The sequence below is a fragment of the Xiphias gladius genome, chromosome 15, assembly GCF_016859285.1.
Source record: "Xiphias gladius isolate SHS-SW01 ecotype Sanya breed wild chromosome 15, ASM1685928v1, whole genome shotgun sequence".
NCBI classification, from domain to species: domain Eukaryota; kingdom Metazoa; phylum Chordata; class Actinopteri; order Istiophoriformes; family Xiphiidae; genus Xiphias; species Xiphias gladius.
The window spans coordinates 1889184-1911944 of record NC_053414.1 but is presented as its reverse complement, the minus strand read 5'-3'; the positions used below and the strand labels follow the sequence as shown (position 1 = coordinate 1911944).

The following is a 22761-nucleotide window of genomic DNA, read 5'->3' as shown; positions in this document are numbered from 1 at the left end:
GTCCATACAGTCTCAGACAGGCAGGAGCCCAGTTCACCAGTTCAGGCTAAAACTTCTGCCAGAGTTGACTGAATGAAGCAAACTGATCATCTATGTATGTCCAGTTATTATATTTCCCAATGTGATGAATGATGAATGTGGGTGAACAGTGAAAACAGCGAGAATGTCAATTGAAATACTTGGAGGACTTCATCGTTGAGTCTCTGTTGAGCTCTGATATATTGAATTTAATAGATATATTAATTAATAAACAAAGGCTGCAGTGTATATTACTAAGCGTTTTAGATGCAGTACCGCCGATGGCCGTCGGGGGGCAGGAGACGTCATTCTGCCACGCGCCGTCTCATGAAACCACTCTCGCTCAGGAGCCCCGCCCATGTACGTCAGGACCTGCCCACTGCGCATGCCCAGGCGTTCCACAGTCTGCGGTACCGCACACCGGAGTCACAACAACCGACAGTCGCTCACCGTGATCGGCTGTTATCTCGGTGACTGTACGCCTGTCAGTAGGCCAGGACCGGAGCTGCTGTCTGAGAGAGTCCTGACGATAGAGCCGGAGCAGCCGACACGTTCTGGAGTCGCGGGGTTAAAGTAACGGAGCCGCCCCGCCAAAGAATCGCCGTGTCCGGTGAAATGTTAGCAGCGGAGCAGAGCAGAGAGCACTGAGCAGCCCGCTGATTTACACCGATAACCCAGGTAACCCTCACCATCTGTCCGCTCACAGAGAGACTCGCGTTAAGCACCAGCTGACGACTGTCCGCCCGTTAACCGGGCCGCCGCTGATGGATCAGTCTCGCTGCTAACCGCTGCTAACGTTAGCGGCCAGGCTACATGCTAACAGGCTAACATCACCGGCCAGCTCAGCAGCGTCCGCTAACTGTCACGCCGAGTCCCGGTACTGTTGGTATGGAACGGTTAACTGCCACCATGCTGTCTTCCCGGTAAACGGAACTACACCCTACAGTTAGCTGCTAGCCGCGGAGCTAACAGTTAGCTGCGGAACATCTGGCCGCAGCTAGCTCTCCGTGTAGCGGCCGACGATGGTCGCAGTGACAGCAGCTGCTCCGGAGGAACGACCCGTCTCCGCTCTCCGCTTCACTTACCCTGCTGGACCCGGACAGACCCGCACAGCGTTCATGTAAACCGGTGAACCGTGCGTGTCGCTCCCGCTGCGGCGCTCAGATCCCGCACACCCCGCAGCAGCAGCCATGCAGGCGGCCCAGCTGCAGTACGACTTCTTCAACGAGGACAACGCACCGAAATGGAGAGGCCTGCTGGTGCCTTCACTGGAGAAGGTACCGACACACAATAACACACGCAGACACAAATAGACAGACAGACACACACAATAACACACACGCGATAACACACAGAGACACACACACTCTTAGGCTGGCTCGGGGGCCTAATCTTCAGGTGTGTGTCGTTAGGCTGATGTGCTCATGAGGGTTTTGGTTTACTGGCTGACTGCAGGTACAAACACAGACACGAGGCCGCCTGCTGTGCTCTGACCTGCTCCATGTCTGCTGGTTGGTGGTTCAGCTCTGCCGTTTGTCAGCTGTTGTAGTCCTGTGTACTAACATGTTACAGTCCTACATGTCTGTCTCCCTGAACGCTGACAGTTCAGCCACTGACCTGCTCATGACATATGTTACAATCTCATCTCATCTCATCATGGTGACCTATGCTTAACACCTGTCTCAGAATAGGTCTTTCCGATCCAGCAGTCCTGTAAAAACGTTCAGTTCGAACTGAACCTCAACTGGAGGATCATTGTGGAAGATGGAGTTTGTGCTGACATCTGAAACATAACGAGGACACAACTACACACTGATTTTATACAAGAGACACAACTACACACTGATTTTATATAAAACATACAATTACACACAGATTGTTTTAGAAGCACTGGTTTAATATTCAGTATAGCAGTGTCATGCGTTTTATAAGACTATCACATGTGTTCATGTAAAATCTTCATCTGAAAAATAACTCATAGCTAAAGTTGTCAGATGAACATAGCAAAGTAAAAGTATTTCCCTCTGAGATGTTTCTCTTTGGGTTTTGGATTTTTGGTTCGACATTGTTGGTCAGCAGACATCTATCTGTCTTTCTGTCTAACAGTTAGCATGTTAGCATGCTGCTTACAGTTAGCATGCTGCTAACAGAGTAAAAGCATCTGAGAGTCATTCAGCAGTTTCTTTATAACTGAACAGAGAGAAACAACAGTACCGAGTCAGCACTAATAAACTGCTGAGTCACACAGAGCTGAGGAGGAAACAGTTACACATCTACTTTATCCATCAACTCCTGATATAAACCAGTGGTTCCAGTATTCTTTAGATTAACTCTTTCTCCTCTTCATCACCACCCACGGCTGTTTGTTAGGATTTAAACTGGATGTTATTTAACACTGCTGGTGCTGTTGGTCTAACATTTAATCAAAGACACGGTGATCATGGAGCTGTAAATGTTTGGGTTTAGTCTCTCTGGTTTTTGTACAGCGACCACTCTGAGTGACAGAAACTGGCCACTTCAGATTTTTATTCTTTACACCTTTAGCTTTTTGTTTAGACTTTTCTGCCTGCTTCTACCTGGTTTTACTTCTCAGCAGCAGCAGGTGGAGTTCAGATGTTGAATTGACTCAAGGTGATGCAGGTGTGGTTGTAGCTGGTACTTTATTGGTTATGTGTTTATTGTCCTCCTGAACACATGTATATATTATATACAAAGTAGATGATCCGCTGTGTTCAGCAGCTGTGTCTGCTGTGTGTCAGGTAGTATACAGGGCTTTTTAGAAACACTGAGACAGACAGGAAATGTACCAAAAAAAACTAGGAGCTAAACGAGGCTGAAAAGCAGTAGAGATGGAGAGAAATATCTGAGAGTTCATCACTACCATAGACACATTAACATTACACAGAGACATCTGATCTATTGTTAACATAAACATATCTAGCTTTAAAGGATTGTGACCCTGAAATGGACTACAGCCCGATTCATGCCCATTCTGATATGAGAGTTTCAATAATGTGATAACAATATTGGCTGATGTTAATTTTCTCTATGCAACCCATGACATAAATTAACACTTAACAAGGTTCCTTTAAGTTTTTTTTTTTCTTTTTAAAAAAATAACTACTATCAAAAAATGCACTGGGCCGTTTTTTGTTTTTTAGACTGAAACCATAAACTGGTCACTACTCTATGGTGGAATAGTGACTCTTTTTCTAAACATTTCTGTAACACTCTCCACTGAAGTTTGCATTCAGCCAACTAATGTTGGCCCGTAAATCAGCCGGGACAATTTATCGATCTAAAATATACCAAGCAGGAGTTTTTACACTCAGAGGTTCGATCCCCAGCTCCTTCTGTCTGCATGCTGAAGTGTCCTTGAGCAAAACACTGAACCTCAAACTGTTGCTGATTGTTGTGAGTGTGTGTTACGGTGTGTTTAAGTGTGATTGTGTGTGTGAGCATGATCCTCACTGTGTCTGTAGAGAGGAAGCTTCAGGTGGTGCAGTCAAGTTTGTTGTTGGTCAAACAGAAATATGGAGGTTGGTGTGTTCAAACACAACTCACCTGTATGACCTGCATATAGATATTTCACCCACACACACAGGGAGGAGTGTGTGTTGTAGTAAACAGTCAGTGTGATGTCTGTCCAGCAGCATTAAAAGGACAGTTCATGTGTTCTTACAGCCTGGCTCTGTTGACATCTTAGAGGTTTTTGTTCCACAGTGGATCTTCCATGTAAATCTGTGAATCTGTAAATCATGTAAAATCCATCTTTCTATCTATAAATCTGTCTGTGTCATTATCATTTCTGTTATTGTTTTTGTTCAGTCAGTCAGTTAGTCAATCAAAGTTGTGTCATTCCTGATCTCTGTGTTGGATATACGGAAGAGTAAAAACATGTCTGTCCGCTATATAAGTGTTTGTTGGCGTTTCCTGTTGTGGCTTCGTATTAAGAGTTTTTCACTGGCAAACTACAGGAAGGCTTTTATCTTGAAGCAGTTTGTCGCTTAGCAGACTGAGAGCTGAACAGGTCAGATTTATTTAAGTATTTCACTACATTTTTTGTGAATATGAGCTTAGATGTTGAGCCAGTGAGTTTCAGTGTTGTCACTGTTTGGTTGATGATGTCACTGTTTGGCGGTAAAATCAGAAAATGTGTTTATCAGTAATCAGTAGGGCAGGGCAGTGTGTACCAGGGCATCAGTCTAATTGCTGCTGTCTGCTGACAGACTGAGTCTGTGGGGCTCATGTAAACCAGCAGTCCAGCGTCTGGTCACTTGGTTTATCACCAACACTTATTTGTATTTAAGGGTTTCCTCCACAATTTTGTGGAAGAAACAGCAGCCAGAGCCCCAGCTGCGGTAACAGCTGCCCTCCTCCACCTGGTGGCAGCACAGAGTGAACTTCACTGCAGCCTGCTGGACAGTCACAGAGCAGTGCATGCTGGAAACTCTCCCATACAGTCAGACTGTTGACAAAACCAGATTTCATAGTAATTTTTTGGGGGCATTTTTGCCTCTATTAGACAGTGAATATCAGTGATACTGATACTTTGCCTCTAACACAAACTGAGTGTTTATGTTTTATGATCACAGCAGATGAAATGTTGTTTAATCTGTGTTTGATCGTATATTAGACCTCTGTTAATATCACAGTCCTATAAACAATATTAATTGAACTGCTGGATTCAAATAAAGTAATCTAAAGTGTGTGTGTGTGTATTTTGCAGGTACTGAATCAGGTGCATCCTAACCTGGTGTCCCAGCAGGAGGCGCTGCAGTACATCGAAGAGCTGATCCTGCTCCTGCTCAGTATGCTGTGTCAGGCACAACCACGCACTGTACAGGATGTCGAGGTGATATACATAAATTATATACACATATTTAGACAGCTACACACACGTCCTCAGGAGCTTTTTGTGATTGAATTTGACGTTCAGACTCAGTTGAAATATTCAGTTTATAAAGTGAAAAGTGAAACAGTTTTTTGAAATGTGGTAAATACGAGCTTTTCCCTGGACGTCAGAGCAGCAGCTGTTAAATTGATTTTGGGGGTTGTCAGATAAAAGACTCAAATCTGCTGAAGTAAAGCCTAACATCCTAACAAGGGTTTAATATTGATCTTTGTGACAGTATCAACACTTTATAAATATTTATTGAAACTTTATCATTGTACAAACAGCCTCATTATAGATATATAATATATTTAACATAACATTGTAGGAATAGTTGTAATATAAAAGACAGAACACCATAAATCAAGGCTCTGTTTGAGTTTAACTACTTAATCCACAGATACAGAGACATAAGTCTGTATGTGTAGCTACTCAGAGTCAAATCCTGGTTAAGTGTTTTGACACTGTCATAATGACAAATCATTTCGATTTTATTCTCAGCTGTTGTTTTCAGCTCTACACACACTGATGTTCCTCACAGCAGAATAACAAACTGACGCTGAGTGTTTCTTTAATGGTTTACTCAGATTTAAAACAACAAATGTCTTTGTTCAGCAGCTTTTAAACTGTCCTTTCCCACATACACAGTGTCCTTTTTAGTCTGACTTCTTGTTTTATCAGTTTAACAAAGCAGGAAGCTGCTTTGTTCAACTCAAAATAAGAGAAAAAATATGCAGACGCCTGTAAAACTGTACAAATATTTGGTGATAATCAATCAAATTATTACAGAACAGTTCAGGCTTGTAAAAATAGGTTTTTACATACAAATACAGCAGAAACATGTAATACGGAAATATTTGATAGTCTGTTTCCATGTAAAGTGATTTTATCTGCAAATCACTGAAATATATATATAGTTTACAGTTTTAAACATTTCTTGAAAACATGTTATTTGACTGTTTGAATCAGATTTATTTAGTTTGGAACACTTTTTGTTCAATAAAGTTATTTTTAATGCAGCAGGTTAACACACAGTGGAATCGTCCTTCTGTATGTTTAAAAGAGACTCACCTCAAGTTTAAATGTCTGTAATCTAAACTGTGATGACACCTGTACCTGACATCACTGTGAGGCTGAAGTGTGATTGGTCTGGTTTGTTTCTTGTTTCCAGCTGATGGAGGCTGCAGTGAGATAATGAGGTGCTCTCTGGTAAAACACCACTGACTTCTGGTGTTTTATCACACTGACTCCCCCATCCCTGAACTCTGACCCACCCCCTCCCCTTCTCTGACCTCTGACCCCTCACTGCTCCTCAGCCTCAGATCATGTGTGTGTGTGTGTGCTGTGTCCCTGTTTGGTGATTTGTTGAGTCAGTTGATCACACTGAGACAAACACCTCCACCAACCAACCAATCAGAGACCAGCAAGTGGTCCCTACCTGTCTGACATTAACCTCTGATGTCCACAGGATCTGGTTGTGTCTCGTTCTGGCTCGCTCACAGCTGTAACAATTCAGAGGTGAAACAAACTAACAGAGACACACAGACTGAACCTGACCCTCTGAAATAAATCAAAACCAAAGAAGGAGGCAGCTCCCCCCTATAGTGTCAGTGCTTTTCATTAAATGTGCATTATTCTGTTTACAAAGGTACACAGATACTTACAGGTTATTAACTAGGACCAACAAGATCACACAACTATCTGTTATCAAAGTCATGGAACAGGATGCTGCTGTGAAACCTCACATTTTAAAAGACAACCAATAGCAGACAGTCCTCAGCCCAAACCCATGAGTCCAGACAATCAGGTAAACACACCTGTAGATTCACTGTCATGGATCCATACAGACACAGACAAGTGGAAGAAATTCTCTCTTTGTATTACTGTCCCTCCACCACAGCTCTGCACTGAAACACTGTGGAAACACAAAAAGGAAATTAAGTTCTTAACAGTCTGTAAGTAACTCAGACTGATGAAGCTACACATTAACTTCAGATAAACTTTAGAATATATTTCTACTATGGAATTTGTCTTCCATCATAGCAAGACAAACCTCTTTATATCTTCATGTGAACACCTGACTGTTGTTTTAAGACAGACTTTAAAAACTGTGAAGCTTTCCTTTAGTAATTCAGATGTACTGTAGGGCTTCCACTAAAGACTATTTTTTTATATCGATTAATCTGTCGACTATTTTACGGACTAGTCGATTCATCTAAACTAATGTTCCTCCCAACACTTACGGTGGTGTTGCCTTTCCATGCAGCAACCTTAATGTACTGACATATAAGAGAGATCACAGCCATTCAAGTTAAAATCGCTCAAGTTAAAAGTTAAAATGAATGTTTCCATCTAAATGAGCTGCAAACAAATTGTAACTCTGCTGAAAAACATATAAAAAATGTCATCAGAACAATCATGACTGAGCTGTCACCAGAACTCAACACAGCCAGTTCCTGAGGTGTACCTGTGAGATGTCAGAGTACAGACAGTTCAATTCAATTCAATTTCAGTTATGTAGTGGCAAATCATAAAGGAAGTTATCTCAGGGCACACAGCAACTGATGCTGCAGTGAGCACCTGGAGACAGAGAGAGGGTCCAGATGGGATATTGGTTCTACTTATCGTGCACAGGTGATTAAAGAAAAAAATATATATATTTTCGAGGATTTCAGACGTTCTGTAGTTTGATCTGTAAGAACGTGTTGGTCTTGTTTTGTCTGTGATTGACAGACAGTGACTCGTCTTATTCTTCTGTGTCCAACACCTCAGTCCAGCTGTCCAATTAGAGCAAAGGACCAGTGTGTCCTACAGTGTGATCAACAACACCTGTGACTTTAAAACTGAAAAATTTCTGCTAGTTTCTGTTTGAATCAGTTTCTGACAGATGTGAAGAGACCTGATCAGACCACATGTTTAGACCAGATGAGCCAAGATGTTTAGAGTGGTCCAGATGTTTAGACCAGATTAGTCCACATGTTTAGACCAGATTAGTCCACATGTTTAGACCAGATTAGTCCACATGTTTAGACCAGATCAGATGAGTCCAGATGTCTAGACTAGTTGAGTCTGCTTCCTGTCCTAACTCATCCTTCCCCTCGTCCCCTCAGGAGCGAGTTCAGAAGAGTTTTCCTCACCCGATTGACAAGTGGGCGATTGCCGATGCTCAGGCCGCCATTGAGAAGAGGAAGAGGAGGAACCCACTAGCACTGCCCGTCGACAAGATCCACCCACTGCTCAAGGTACCACCATTGTCTTCATCACTGTATCAACATCAGTACAGCATCATCACCACATCATCACTGCAACATCATCATCACTACATCATCACTGCAACATCATAGACACATCATCATGACTGCATCATCACCGCATCATCACCGCATCACTGCACCGCCATCACTGTGTAACCATCATCACTGAACCAGCATCACTCTATCAACACCACTGTGTCACTGTATCATAATCATTGCATCATCCCCACATTACCACCACATCATCACTGCACCATCGTCACTGTATCACCATGACATCATCACTGCATCATCACTGCAACATCATTGCCGCATCATCATCATCACCACATCATCACTGTATCATCACTGCACCATTACTGCATCACTGCACCATGAAACACACACCCACACACACACACACTCACTGTGTTCCCCATGATGCCTTGTGTTGTCAGGAGGTGCTGGGGTATAAGATAGACCACCAGGTGTCTGTCTATATGGTGGCGGTGTTGGAGTACATCTCTGCTGACATCCTGAAGCTCGCGGGAAACTATGTCAGGAACATCCGACACTACGAGATCTCCCAGCAGGACATCACTGTGGCCATGTGTGCTGACAAGGTACATGCTCACTGATGCGCACTGATGACACAGTAATACACACTAACCTATGCACACTTAGACACACTGATACACACCAGCATATACACTATCATACAGAGGGCATCACTGTGGTCACGTGTGCTGAAAAGGTGCACACTCGCACTACAATACACACACATTAAGGGCTAGTGCAGATTAGGAGCTATATAATATGCTATTATTTGCCTGTCAAAGAAATGTCTTTAATCTTAGACTAAAACCCCGCACTGACAGTGGACGGAGCACAGGGACAGTATCCAGAGTGTAGTTATTTTAGTTAACTATGTTGCTCTCTGATCATTTATTTGGGGCTTACTTTATGTCTGATGTTGTTGATATTTCTGTAGATCTCTGCGTGTCTCTGTGTCTCTCTTTCTCTCTGTTTCACCTGTCTCTCTCTGTGTGCAGGTGTTGATGGACATGTTCCACCAGGATGAGGAGGACATCAGCGGTTTCCCTCTGATGGACGAGGAGCCGTCAGCTAATGAAGAGCAGAGTTACTATGAGCTGGTGAGGAGCTTCATGTCCGACGGTCGACAGTACCTAAGACAGCTCAACCTGCTCATCAAGGTGTTCAGAGAGCCCTTCAACTCCAGCCTCATGCTCTTCTCCCAGCACGTATGTATTAGGCTACACTTACCTGTCTGATCAGTTGATCACCTGCCCGATCACCTGTATGATCAACTGACCACTTATATCATAATTGTTATTACTCTGATCCTCTGCAGTCTGATCAGTCTGACTTATCTCTCTATGTCAGGATGTGGACAGTATCTTCAGTCGGATCGTAGATATCCATGAGGTGACAGTGAAGCTCTTGGGTCTGATCGAGGACACAGTGGAGATGACAGATGAGGGAAGTCCTCATCCTCTGGTGGGAAGCTGCTTCGAGGACCTGGCTGAGGTCTGTGCACCTGTACCTGGATACACATTTACCTGTATGTGTGACTTATTATCTCTGGTTCTCTCTGATGTGTGATTTGATTGACAGGAGTTGGCCTTCGACCCCTATGAGACATATGCCCAGGACATCCTGCGCTCTGGTTTCCATGAACACTTTCTCAGTCAGGTGTCCAAACCTGGAGCGGCCTTCCACCTGCAGGTAAGCCCCGGCCCCTGACACTGACAACAGAGTTGTGCAGCGTGAGGAGATATTGCAGTTAAATTACGCTTCTACAGTTTGGATCAACATGAAACTGCCCTGCTTCAGTCAACAGACAAACAGATGGACAACTGTATTAGAAAATCTGCTTCTTTGATTAAAAAGTCAAAAATGTAAAAGAAACCCGTGGACATGAAAACAGAGGGAGGAGAGGCAACTACGACTCCCAGGATGCACTTCACCGACAAACAGCCAATCACAGACCTTTAAAGTCTGCTGTAGGCAAATTATTTCACTGTGTAGAATCCTGATCAACATTCAGCAGTTTAAAGACAGATTCTGTCTTCTCCACAGCAACAGCAGCCGAGGCTCATGGGTATTGTAGCATTTTGAGACATTAAAAAAAACCCTGTTAGTCAAAGACAAAGTGTAGATAATTCAGACTGGAGGTCAGAACATAAACCTGTCTGATGGTTACAGTACCAGGAGAGTTTCTGCTCAGTAACATTCAGGAGGCACTGTACACACTTGGCAGAGGTGGTGATGATGATGATGATGATGGTGGTGGTGGTGATGATGATGATGATGATGATGAAGTTGCTGTCTGTCTCTGTGTGTCTTCAGTCCATCTGTGAAGGTTTTAAAGAGGCTGTTCAGTACGTTTTGCCCAGACTGCTGCTCACTCCTGTTTACCACTGTCTGCACCTGTTTGAGATCCTTAAGGTAAGACCACTACATCTGTGCCCCTGTACTACACCTGTACTGTAGACCGGGACAAATAGCACCTCACTGCCTCATTGGTTGAAGTTTGAAGATTAAAAAATTAGATCAACTGAATGACCTCAAAAACAAAAACCGATCAGTGATCCGGAGGTCCAGGTGTATTCCTGACCCAACCAGAATTCACCCCATCTGATTGGATGCTGCTGTCACTCTCAGATTGATTGACAGGTCTTTACCTACAGAGAATAAAAGCAGACAAATACTAAAAGAAAACAAACCGGTCAACCCCACAATGATTCCCAGTATCAGTCTAGTGTCTGCTGCTGGTTCCCAAGCGGACCAGTATCCTGTGGGTCTAGTCCTGGTTTGGGACTTTCCACCATGCAGCTGTAAGCTCCTTTGTACTGGCTGAGGTTAAATCTCTGAAATACCTCCAGTCATGTTCTGCAGATTATTTCAGGGCTGAGTGGAGTCAGAGTGGGGGCAGGGGGTTTATCCTGATCTAATTCTGATCCTGGACTATGAAGGGACAGGACAGATGAGCTCAGACCAGATTCGCCTATATTCTACTGTTTCTGTTCACATGCTGCTGCTGGATCTGGACTAAAATCTGGATCAGGCCTGGTCCTGGTCTTTAAGCCTCTGCAGACCAGCTCTGTCACTCTAAAAGGAGCTGATTCTGGTCTAGTCTGGTTCTGATATTATTCTTTGTGGGCTCTACCAGCCTCTGTCTCTACAGCAGCTAAGCGAGTTCCAGTTTTCCCCAGCTCTGTTCTGGCTCTGTCCTGGTTTTGTCTTTGTCCTCTGTGGACAAACTCTGCAGTCTTCTGTCTCTCCAGGAGCTAAAAAGGTCTGGTCCTGGGCCGGGTTTGTCTTGTATTATTTATTTATTTATTTATTTATTTATTTTAATATCAGATATTTATGTAGTTCAGTTCTGTTCAGTCAGAATATAAATGATGTCCTAGTCCACAGTAGGGTTGTCAGGGTACCTGACATTTGGTAGTCGGCGCCAGTACCATTGAGATTCCACAATTCTTGATACCAATTTCTTGATTCCACAGCTAAAAATAGAAAACAGACTTCTCCAGACACAATGTGCTTACGCACACACACACACACACACACACACACACACACACACACACACACACACACACACACACACACCTCCACATTTTAGTGTGCAAGCAGTAGTTTAAATTGACTAAACATAGTGACAGACTAATAGTGTGAAACTATTCATTAAAAAAGTCAACGTTATATTTTGACAGACTGGCGGTAACGACGGTAGTTATGGGCTGTCACTACATAAGCCTAAAGGAAATAACATTAACCTTTGTGGACAGATGCCAGCTGTCGCAATTTGCAAACAACAAGTCACGGCAAACCTGTTGCTGCACTTGCGCTTGCTGCCTCCATTTCACGTCTTGTCGTAATTGTTTACTGTGTCTGTCTTCCTTCTTCTTCCTCCCTTTGCTTTTGATGTCAGACTAGAGCACTGGGTTCTGGTTTACAGTCTGCCCTGAAACCTGTATAATATTTGGTGTTTCACCTGTCACTGCAGGTCATGCTTTCTTTATGTTTAAATATTAAACTACAGTCTGTGAAAGAGAGCATTCCTGCTCAGGTTCTAATCACAGTCACATATTTCCATAGCAACTGGAGGAGAAGAGTGAGGATGAGGAAGATAAAGAGTGTCTGAAACAGGCCATCACTGCCCTGCTCAACCTGCAGAGCAGCATGGAGAGGATCTGCTCCAGGAGCCTCGCCAAGAGGAGGCTCAGGTATGTTATAGCATACACATTCACTCTTACACCTACACCCACCTGTCAGCACTTTCACACACTTCTATACAGAGAGGGCTGCCCAGGTAGTTCAGAGCTCCACCCTCTTGTTTACACATCCACATTTTTCTCTGTAAAATGTGTTTTTAATATTAAATCCAGCTGCTCATCAAGGAGGTTCTGCGAGAAATAATGATAATAATAATAATAATAATAATAATAATAATAATAATAATAATAATAATAATAATAATAATAATAATAATAATAATAATAATAATAATAATAATAATAATAATAATAATTTGGCCCATAAAAGAATAGGATAAAAGAAATGCACTTCAATATTTGAGGTTCCAGAAGTCCTTCACGAGGTTCTTGGGGTTCTTGAGGAGGTGAAATGATATCCAGCTTTTCATCTGACTGTGGAGAAAAAAGAATGAGGTTTTACAGAATGTTTTTTTTTTTTTTTTCTAAAAATGTTAGAGTAAAAATCTAATGTTTAACCAGAAAATAAATTATAAAGAAACTGTCAACAGTAAATACACTGGACCGCTTCAGATTCAGTTGGAACAAAGAGAGCTGCAGATCGACTCTATTAACGCAAATACACGCACACACGCACACACACAAAGTACAGACACACACAAGTCCAGTGTTGGACTCCTCCCATCCTCCCTGTACTAAAATAGACCAGGAGGGGAGGGGGGGTGTTGGAATGGTGTTCGTTAGGTCATAGGTTGGAGTGAGGAGGGTGGTGGGGGAGAGTTAGTTGGTTGTGTGTGTGTGTGTGTGTGTGTGTGTGTGTGTGTGTGTGTGTGTGTGTGTGTGTGTGTGTGTGTGTGTGTGTGTTAGAAGGAAGTAGCGTCAGTATCTGGGCGGTGCTGCTCGGCTGCTTATTGTTCTCTGTTTGTTAGAAACAAAAGAACTCAGAGAGGACGTACTGCTGCTGTTTGTTAGTAAAGTTTCAACTTCGGAACTCTGAGGAGCAAGAAGGAGAAGAAGAAGAGGAGGAGGAGGAGGACAGGAGAAGGACAGATGGGTGGATGATTGGCAGGTGGATATGAGGACGTAGGTGACTTCACTTTCTTCTTTCTTTGTGTTTGAACTGCAGACAGGAGATTTACTGGGGTTAGGTAGTGGAGGTAGATGGAGTCAGATAGAGGTAAATCAAGGTAGATGTAGGCAGATAAAGGTAGGTGGAGGCGGATAAAGGTAGATGGGGTTATGTGCAGGCAGATGTAGGCAGACAGTCAGATAGAGATAAACGGAGGCAGATGGAGATAAACGGAGGCAGAAGGAGTTAGATGTAGGCACATAAAGGTAGATGGAGGTAGGTGGAGGCAGATAAAAGTAGATGGGTTTAGATGGAGGCAGATAAATGCAGATGGTGGTAGATGAAGGCATATAAAGGTAGGTGGAAGTAGATAATGGTGGAGGTGATGGAGGCAGGTGGAGGCAGATGGGGGTTGTTGATGTGGTCGTTGTTGAACACTTAGTGCGGTGGCATACCTCAGGGGTTTATGTTGTAAACTGATTAGTAAGCTGTAGCTGATACAGAGCGACTGGTCTCAACTGGCTGAAAATAAAGGTGCAGACTGCTCAGTTTTAGTTTTCAAACATCCTGCTCATTTTGTTGTACCCCACCTGCCAGCGATGAAATTGATTAGTTTAGTTTCTACCAAAATCCCGCTGCAGACAGATGATCCATCTCAGTCAGTGCTCAGTCAGCTTTGGTTCGACTTGTGTTTTTTAGCTGGTGTCTCTCAGCAGACACTTGCAATAAACTGCCTACTGCTGCGTTCAGGGACACTCAGACAACAGAGATTTTAGACTCAGCTGCTGAACAGAAACATTTTCCCAATTCACATCATTTTTTTTCTTCCTGTTTGTCCACTGGATGTGATTTTAAACATGTTAGCCTGCCCATGTTAGCAAATATCAGAGCTGATGAACACAGAGTCTATGCGATTCTCAGAGCAGGACATCAGTCATAGCTGGACTAAACTTCTCAGACTGACTCATGGTTAATTCTGCTTTTAGGAGTTAAACTGTGTTAACATGTCAACGTCTCCTGTCACTGCTAAGATTTATTTGAGCTACAGCACATGGAGCTCAGACTGAGACTGTTAAAAGATACAGATTTATGTTTGATGTAAAACAAATGCTCCCCCTCTCTCAGTGACAGAGCAACGGCTTTAAACTAGATGCCCTAAATTTGTAATAACTAAGAGTTTCTGCAGTAACAAACTCTAATTTCTCCTCCAGCTCCTGACATAACAAACTCATTCATACATTACATATCACTCAGGGTCAAGTTATGTTAAAAACGAGCTGCATTCATTAATAACCTTGCTCCATGTATTTCTAAAACGAGGGATGGTGACATTACATATGTAACAGCAGGTGTTGTTAAAGGTGGAGCAGAGGATAAAAACACAGTTTTGGGTTGAGACCACAGAGGGGTTGCAATGTGCAGCTCTGTTATCCCTGTTACAGGTATTATGAAATGATGTGATTGTATGGGACTGATGAATATATGTCCCACAGTGGAGTGAAACAGATATATACACAACTAAATAACTAAATATCCTTCTGTTTATTGCATACACGGGTTGTTAATGCCAAATGTTGACTTTCAGTGTTACTGTAACTCAGTGAGATTCCTGTCAGTGATTCTGAGGTATTTGAGAAATACAAACAAAGACTCGTCCTTGAACTCATCACTCAGCTGAGTCCAGGTCAGCTTTAATGGACTGAGAAGTTTCGGACTTCAAAGGAGGTCTGGCCTGTCCTCCTCCTCCTCCTCCTCCTCCTCCTCCCCCTCTTCCCTCTCCTCCCCCTCTTCTCTTGACATCTCATCATCTCCTCCTCTCTGCATCAGTTTGTTGTTTACAGTATGATGTAGATGTCCACCAGGAAACAGGACTGTTGATATGAAGCAAAAATGTTGATGACTGATGAGAGTCAGCTGAAAGCTGATTGTCTGGTTTAATCAGAGAATCCAGAAGTGATATAAAAAGTTTTTATTCAGACATACAACACAGGTTTCAGCCTCACGGGGTCTTAACCGAGAGGAAACTGTGAAAACAGAGTGATTCCACCGAAAATAAAGAATATAGCATAATAAAGTTACAAATGGGTACAAAGAACACAGCTCTCACAATGACAACAACATATTAAACCTTAGTATTACATTCAATATGACATCACTCTGTTTCTTCTCGATGTCTCTGTGAGGACAAATCCCTCTGAGTTTTACCAACATGTCTGACTAAATAAAGACTTTTAATATAACTTCCTTTCTTGGCCTCAGGACTTTGTCTCCATCACTTCCATCAGAAACATGTTGTGCAGAGACCTGTTAATCAGTCCCTCCAGGATGTTGCGATGTTGCAATCACAACAATTAACGCAAATTCAACCAATCGCCGAAACTTCTCTGCAAATTTGACCAACCATTATACTTTCTGCCAAGTTTCACCAATCGCACAAAATGTTGAGCCATACACATGTACACGAACTTACTTCCTTGTTACTGGCTGTGAATATACCAACAAAAATTAATCTAAAGACGGTGAAAATCACAATCGCATCACAATTTTTTAGAAAAGCTGCCGTCAAAGCAGGCATTTTAGACTGCAACAATCAAAAAAAAAGCCTGCCAAATCCTGGAAGGACTGGTTAATGTCCAGTATGAACAGGAGGAAAAACCTGTTTACATTTTCATATCAACACACGACTGTTGGTTTGATACTGACTGGAACTAGAATGGCAGTCGGTAGAGCGCAGACCTACGCCAAGGCTGGTGTCAAACAACATACACCAGACTTAAGAGAAAAAAAATCTTAATTAAATTTAAACGATCCGGATCTGCCTCAAAAATGTAATGGCTTCTTCCCTGGCCCAGCCCTCCACCAAGTACTTTGTGCTTAATTCTACTGACAAACAAACAAAAAGACACGGGTGAAAGCATAACCTCCTTGGCGGAGGTAATAAAACTGTAAATCTGCCCCTTATTGTTCCCAGTACTCACTGCATGGGGATCTGAGAGCACCTCTTAATTTTTAATTTTACTGAGTTTATAACACTGAGAGATTTTATTTTCAAAACCGTCCGTGAGACTACGAGGTTTTGAAACGATGATGATGAAACCGAGAACCTGGTCTGTAAGTAAGAGTACAAGATGATGTCACGGCGACGACGATGATGATGTAACTGTGTGTTTAACAGTCTGGCTGTTTGTCCAAGCTGAGGTTGGAGGTCTTCCTGCTGTGACCTCAGTTCCTGTTGGAGCGTGTGGCCATCACAGTGGCCTCGCTGGTTTGTACCGACCCTGAACACATTGTCCAATCAGAACTCACCCAGCTGTCACATGATGAACATGTAGAAAACAACCCAATGATGAGATAAAGGAACAGTTCAACCCGAAATCATAAAAGTCTGTATGTGTTTACCTGCTGCAGGTGAAAGAATCAAACGCTTAGTCGCTTCTGCAGTAAATATTAAAGTCTGTTCTTCAGACTTCTTCATGTTTTTTCTGACTGTAGGGGCTTTCAGAGAGGGGGGTGGGGGGTGTGGGGTGGATGGTCATCAAAAGACTTCCAACTCAAGTGCCACCTACAAGCTTCTTCCAGTGCTTTCAACCTTGCCACATGGTCTTCATCAGCAGAGTGGGGTAGAGTTTTTTTCTGTGGACATATCGGTCCAGAGAATAACCCATTATAATCAAAGGGGTATCAGCATGTGATTATCAGACTAACAAAAACATTAGAAACACTATGGAAATGTCTGAATAATCAATGCACTGACTCTACTTAAAATCACATGTAGTTTCATTGACAAAGACCTGCTTGTGTGTGATCAATAATTTTATCTCTGTATATTTACTGCTTAATCTTTGATGTTTTTATAGGAGACAGTTAGGTGTAAATATAAATATTTACAGCATATTTAGTGACTTTAACTGAAAAACATGTAGATTTGGTGTCTGGAAAACCTGAGGCTGGAACAAGCCCCTGCCCTGTGTTGGAAGTAACTGCTGTTTTGTAAATATCAGCGGATCTGCTGGTTTATTGTAAACCACTCACTGTGGGAACTGGAGGAGACTCTGGTCAATTTATCAGTTTTTCTGTCACCTGGATTTTAACAGCTGTCAAGTCAAGAACACTTACAGACGTTTTAGTGAAAGCATGAACCTCATACTCTTAACAGTGGAGAGTTTTTACATCCTGCAGTTTGTTGACAGTGTGAGATCGAGGAGATGTTCATGTCAGAGCTGAACTTTTAAACTCAAGATCAAGTTACTTTCAGGCCATTTGTACAGGTACGGAGTACGAACAATAAAATTCTTTTGTTGGAATAAATAACAGATACAAAATTAGAGACCCAAAAGAAGTGAAATACATTTACATACACTCCAGTACCTGTGGTGTGTTCAGGTGTTCTGGCTGTGCGGGTTTGACCAGCAGGCGTGTTACTGACATCAGTGATGAAGGAGCTGTGGTGGAGAACTTATGGTGAACTGTTCTTTTAATGTAAAGTGAACGAGATCCTGATGAGACCAGGTTCGGGTTTTAGCACTAACACCTCCGTCTTCACTGAAATCAGACCACAGCTCAGATCCTCTCACAGCACAACCTAAACTGTCCTGATTAACCATGTCTTCCTCTGTGCTGTGCAGCGAGTCGGCGTGTCGTTTCTACAGCCATCAGATGAAGGGGAAGCACCTGGCCATCAAGAAGATGAATGAGATCCAGAAGAACATTGACGGCTGGGAGGGGAAGGACATTGGCCAGTGCTGCAACGAGTTCATCATGGAGGGCACACTGACACGTGTGGGTGCCAAACACGAGCGCCACATCTTCCTGTTCGACGGCCTGATGATCTGCTGCAAGTCCAACCATGGCCCACCACGACTGCCTGGCGCTGGCTCCACGGCAGAGTACCGGCTCAAAGAGAAGTTTTTCATGCGGAAAGTCCAGATCAACGACAAGGACGACAAGGAGGGCGAGTACCGGCATGCCTTCGAGATCATCCTGAAGGACGGGAACAGCGTGGTGTTTGCCGCCAAGTCTGCCGAGGAGAAGAACGGCTGGATGGCGGCGCTGATCTCGCTGCAGTACCGCAGCACACTGGAGCGCATGCTGGACTCAGCCATGCTGCAGGAGGAGAAGGAGGAGCAGATGAGGCTGCCAGGAGCTGAAGTGTACCGGTTCGCTGAGCCGGACTCCGAGGAGAACGTCGTGTTTGAGGATAACGTCCAGTCCAAGTCTGGGATCCCCATCATCAAAGCAGGGACGGTCCTAAAACTGATCGAGAGGCTCACCTTCCACATGTACGCAGGTGAGACATGATGTCACACACAGATGAGATGGGATGTCGCTCGGGTGTTTATTAACAGAACCAGATGAGATGCAAAGACAATACACAGGTGAGACGTGATGTCACACCCATGATATGTGATGTTACTCAGGTGTAACTTAAAACAGACAGTTAGTTCTCACCACAACACCTGACTGTCATTTCCCTGTAATCCAATGCTGCTTCCACTTGTCTGGTGATGATCTTCCAGCCCACAGGTAAAGAACAGCTTCAGATTAAAATGAATTTTATTTATTTTGATTTCATTGATGACCTCACTGAGGCGACAGATGTCGAATCTGAGACTGTTTTCAGTCTCAGAGTTGCCGTTCAGATCTGTAAATCTGCTATATTACAGGTTCATGTCTCTGTTATAAACTCTTATTTCTTATTTTGAAAGAATGACGCTATTTTTGGACAAAACAAATCTCCTCGTCTCAAAGGTCACTCTGCTGGGGAGGCTGGGTAATATTCTGAACCTGTGCCTCTGTCAGATCACATTACCAATCAGTGCCCTGCTAAGGCTCAGACTGAGTGGCCTTATGGACGTGTAGTTTCGCAGGCCAAACAGTCATGTTAACGGGTAAGTGTGATGTCATCAGGTATATAGTTTAGCTGCTGCTGCACTGCTGCATGATGGGTAAAAAGTGGCAGACAAAGCTGAAAAACTTCATGTGTTTGGTAGAGCTGAAACAAAGCTGCTGACTGATGGAGCTGACCTGGAAACAGCTGCTGTCTGTGTTTTTACTCTGATGTCTCTGTGGGGACCAGAGTCATACACCGTACAAGTGAGGACAGTTTGGGAAAGGGAGAGGACATATTGCCTAGTCCACACTTGGTCCAAGACCTGTTTGAGCGTTTTAGGGTGCAGGGCGGTTGTTGGATTGTGTCAGTGAGGGTCTTCACATGTAAAGAAGAATAAATGTGTGTGTTTTCAGGGAAAAAGGTGTTTCCTGTCAAGACCCGAACACTAACACGCACACACAAACAGTGTTCTTGACTACCTGTGTTGTGAGGACATGTTTTCCATTTAATTCCCATGAGTCTGTCTTTGTGTTAGCGTCTCTGAGTGTGTGTGTGTGTGTGTGTGTGTGTGTGTGTGTGTGTGTGTGTGTGTGTGTGTGTGTGTGTGTGTGTGTGTTTTTGTTTCTGTGTCTGTGTGTGTGTGTGTGTGTGTGTGTGTGTGTTTTTGTTTCTGTGTTTCTCTCTGTGTTTGAGTCTGTGTGTGTCTGTGTCTGTCTGTCTGTCTGTCTGTGTGTTTCTGTGTTTCTGTGTGTGTGTGTGTGTGTGTGTGTGTGTGTGTGCGCGCGTGTGTCTGTCTGTGTGTGTGTCTCTCTCTGTGTTTGTGTTTCCTGTCTGATTGTTAGCGAGGCGTCTCCTCTTTGTTTCCTCTCAGTGTTTTCACAGTGAGGTGATGTCAGCTTCATCAGCCAATCAGATCACAGTAACACAGCAGTGTGTCTGTGTTATGGAGGTGTTGCACAGCTGGACGTCAGAGTCAAAGATGTTGTTCACTCACTTGAATCAAAACTGCTGGCAAAGAATAAACCCAGATTTTTCTAGCTTCTGTGTTTGGCCCGTTGCACATGCTCATTAGAGTCTCTCCTGCTCAGCCCACAGACATAACATGTAAAAATGTCTTTTCTACGATTTGAAAGTTTAAACATAAAACCTTCAAGGTTTAAAAATTCATAACACACTAATAACTTAGCTCGTTTGCAGTCGGAGGCATCCTGACAGCAGTTCTACAGATGTCTCTTTATAATGAGTCGGTGGGGAACATGAACCGGTCTGTATTGAGCCTGTCACGGTTTGATGATCAGCGTATTTATTGATCACCGGTCTGCTTCCTGTCTCTGTTTCCTCCTTCAGATCCAAACTTTGTCCGAACATTTCTGACCACCTACAGATCTTTCTGTAAACCTCAGGAGCTGCTGGACCTGCTCATGGAGAGGTGAGCTCACCTGTCAGACCCCACAGGCACTTAACACAAGATCTGCAAAGTGTTTGTGTTTTGGTGAATAAACCAAATGGTTTTAGTCTAATAACTACTGATCCAGTTCGCACAAGTCCCTGTTGACCAATCAACTTCAGATTTTAGATTAATCATCACATGAAAAGGATGCAGCTCTGTTGGTACGGTCCTTTAACTGAACATTCACATGATCACTGTGGTTATTTGTCATGCTGGACACATAGCAGACTTTAGTTTGGTTTATTGACAACATTTAAAGGTGGAGTAAGCAATTCTAATCGAATGCACTTTTTGTCAGACTCAGTGAATATGTGTGTTGGTCACACAATAGTCTGCCAGCTGTCAATTCTGTGTGTGTGCTGAAAAAAATCTGGTGTTCCTACACAGCTCTGGCTCTTTAAATGGGAAACAAACAAAGCGTTTCGGACTGAGCCACACAACACTATTACAGCCAGTCAGCAACAAGAGATGCTCGTGCTCTTGCACAGGACAAGGGAAAGAAGAAGAGGGGAGATGGAGGAAAGGGGGTGGTGGGAGCGAGAGACGGTAAATCTGGCACATGCTAATGGTTAGTGCCGATTTAACCCTCTGGAGTCTGAGTCCTGTCAGCCACTTTTGAGTTAGTTGGACATGCCTTGACATTTTTATATATTTCGCCTATCTAAAAAAACAATTATCCCAAAGGGCTACATATGCTTATATTCAGCACAAACTCAGACTTTTGAGCTCTGAACTTTGTAAACATAGGTGTTGGCTACACATAGGTGATTAAATCATTCAGAAATGTCATGTGATTTGACTACTAAAATATAAGAAATTGGAATGATACTATTTTTTTAAAGCCAGTGGCTTACAGAATGAATATTGACGAAGTAGATGTCGACACGCTGTTAATAGTGCCCTTCCCAACTGTCAACGGTAGTGGCCCATCAGTCTGGAATGTCATTGTGGCCCTTTCTGCCTCCCACGCCCAGTTTGGAAAGTCAGTGTGAACTGACTTTCCAAACTAAGACAATAAAGGCCTTTTTACAGTTTATTGAAAAGGCTGTGTTGAAACCCAAACATAAAACGCATAAACATTTGATGAATGGAAAGTGCAATCACATTAAATTACTGGAATAATACATAATTTGAGCAACATGTGGCACAGGAATTTCCTTTTGGATGAATACAATTTTCTTATCTTTATCCCATAATTGTCAGTCCTGATCATGATGCCCAGCTTCAAAACACTTTCTGTCTGGTTCAAGGCAAAGGTCAGCAAAGGTAGACATCACACTTGCACTTCCAAGGGTTTTTTTTTTGTTTTGTTTTTTTTGTCTTCCTCCATGCAACCTGCAGTATGCACAGGTCTTGCGTCCAGTGGTAGGCTTCATCCTGCAGTCACTGGCAAGTTCAGCCCCAGGAACTGGCACATGAACACCACTGTCTTTGCAGGGGTCTTCTGGATGTTCTGTGTCACACCACACAGCTTTGCCGTGAGCTCCTCCATGAAAGCCTTGGGGGTCATGTTGTCCTGTTGCATGAGTTCTTTGTGGAGAATGTAGGCATTGGTTGCAGCAATGTCCAAGAAGTGAGGAGTTTCCTCTACCACTTTAAGGTTTTGTGCTATGTTGTGTAATACCGGATCAGCTGGTCTCACAACTCGCATGAGCTTGTTGTATTCCATCACTGGTGAGGGGCATGGAAAGGACTCTGTGCGACAATGTGCTTTTTTCCTTGCAGCTGCAATGCTCTCCACATTTCTGTAAAATAATAAATGAAAAAAATGTGAACAGTTGCCCTTTCAACATATGGTCAATCATGATATGGTCAATTTTTTGAAGTGCAATATCTCAGCTGCTAATAATTTATTTTGGTTACAGCAAATACATACATTTTATATTTATTTATACATTTAGTACTGTAAGGGGGTAAAGGGGTCTGTATTTACACATTAAACACATTGACACATTATAGCAGTCATAAAATGTATTCACAAGTATTTTGAACATTTACACCTGACATATGCTTTACAATAGCC

The 22761-nt window shown here is 43.1% G+C and overlaps 1 protein-coding gene across 1 annotated transcript in view; it reads left to right on the top strand.

Moving 5' to 3' along the window:
* The first annotated feature begins 418 nt into the window (after positions 1–418).
* The window catches only part of LOC120800238 (son of sevenless homolog 1-like), a 49668-nt gene continuing 27325 nt past the window's right edge, over positions 419–22761 (top strand). Inside the window, exons 1-11 of the mRNA XM_040146175.1 lie at positions 419–1295; positions 4748–4873; positions 8023–8154; positions 8604–8768; positions 9198–9407; positions 9550–9693; positions 9781–9891; positions 10516–10614; positions 12274–12401; positions 18084–18745; positions 20636–20717. Of these exons, the coding sequence (XP_040002109.1) occupies positions 1209–1295; positions 4748–4873; positions 8023–8154; positions 8604–8768; positions 9198–9407; positions 9550–9693; positions 9781–9891; positions 10516–10614; positions 12274–12401; positions 18084–18745; positions 20636–20717 (1946 nt within the window). The 5' untranslated portion in view covers positions 419–1208. The remainder of the gene's footprint in view (positions 1296–4747; positions 4874–8022; positions 8155–8603; positions 8769–9197; positions 9408–9549; positions 9694–9780; positions 9892–10515; positions 10615–12273; positions 12402–18083; positions 18746–20635; positions 20718–22761) is intronic.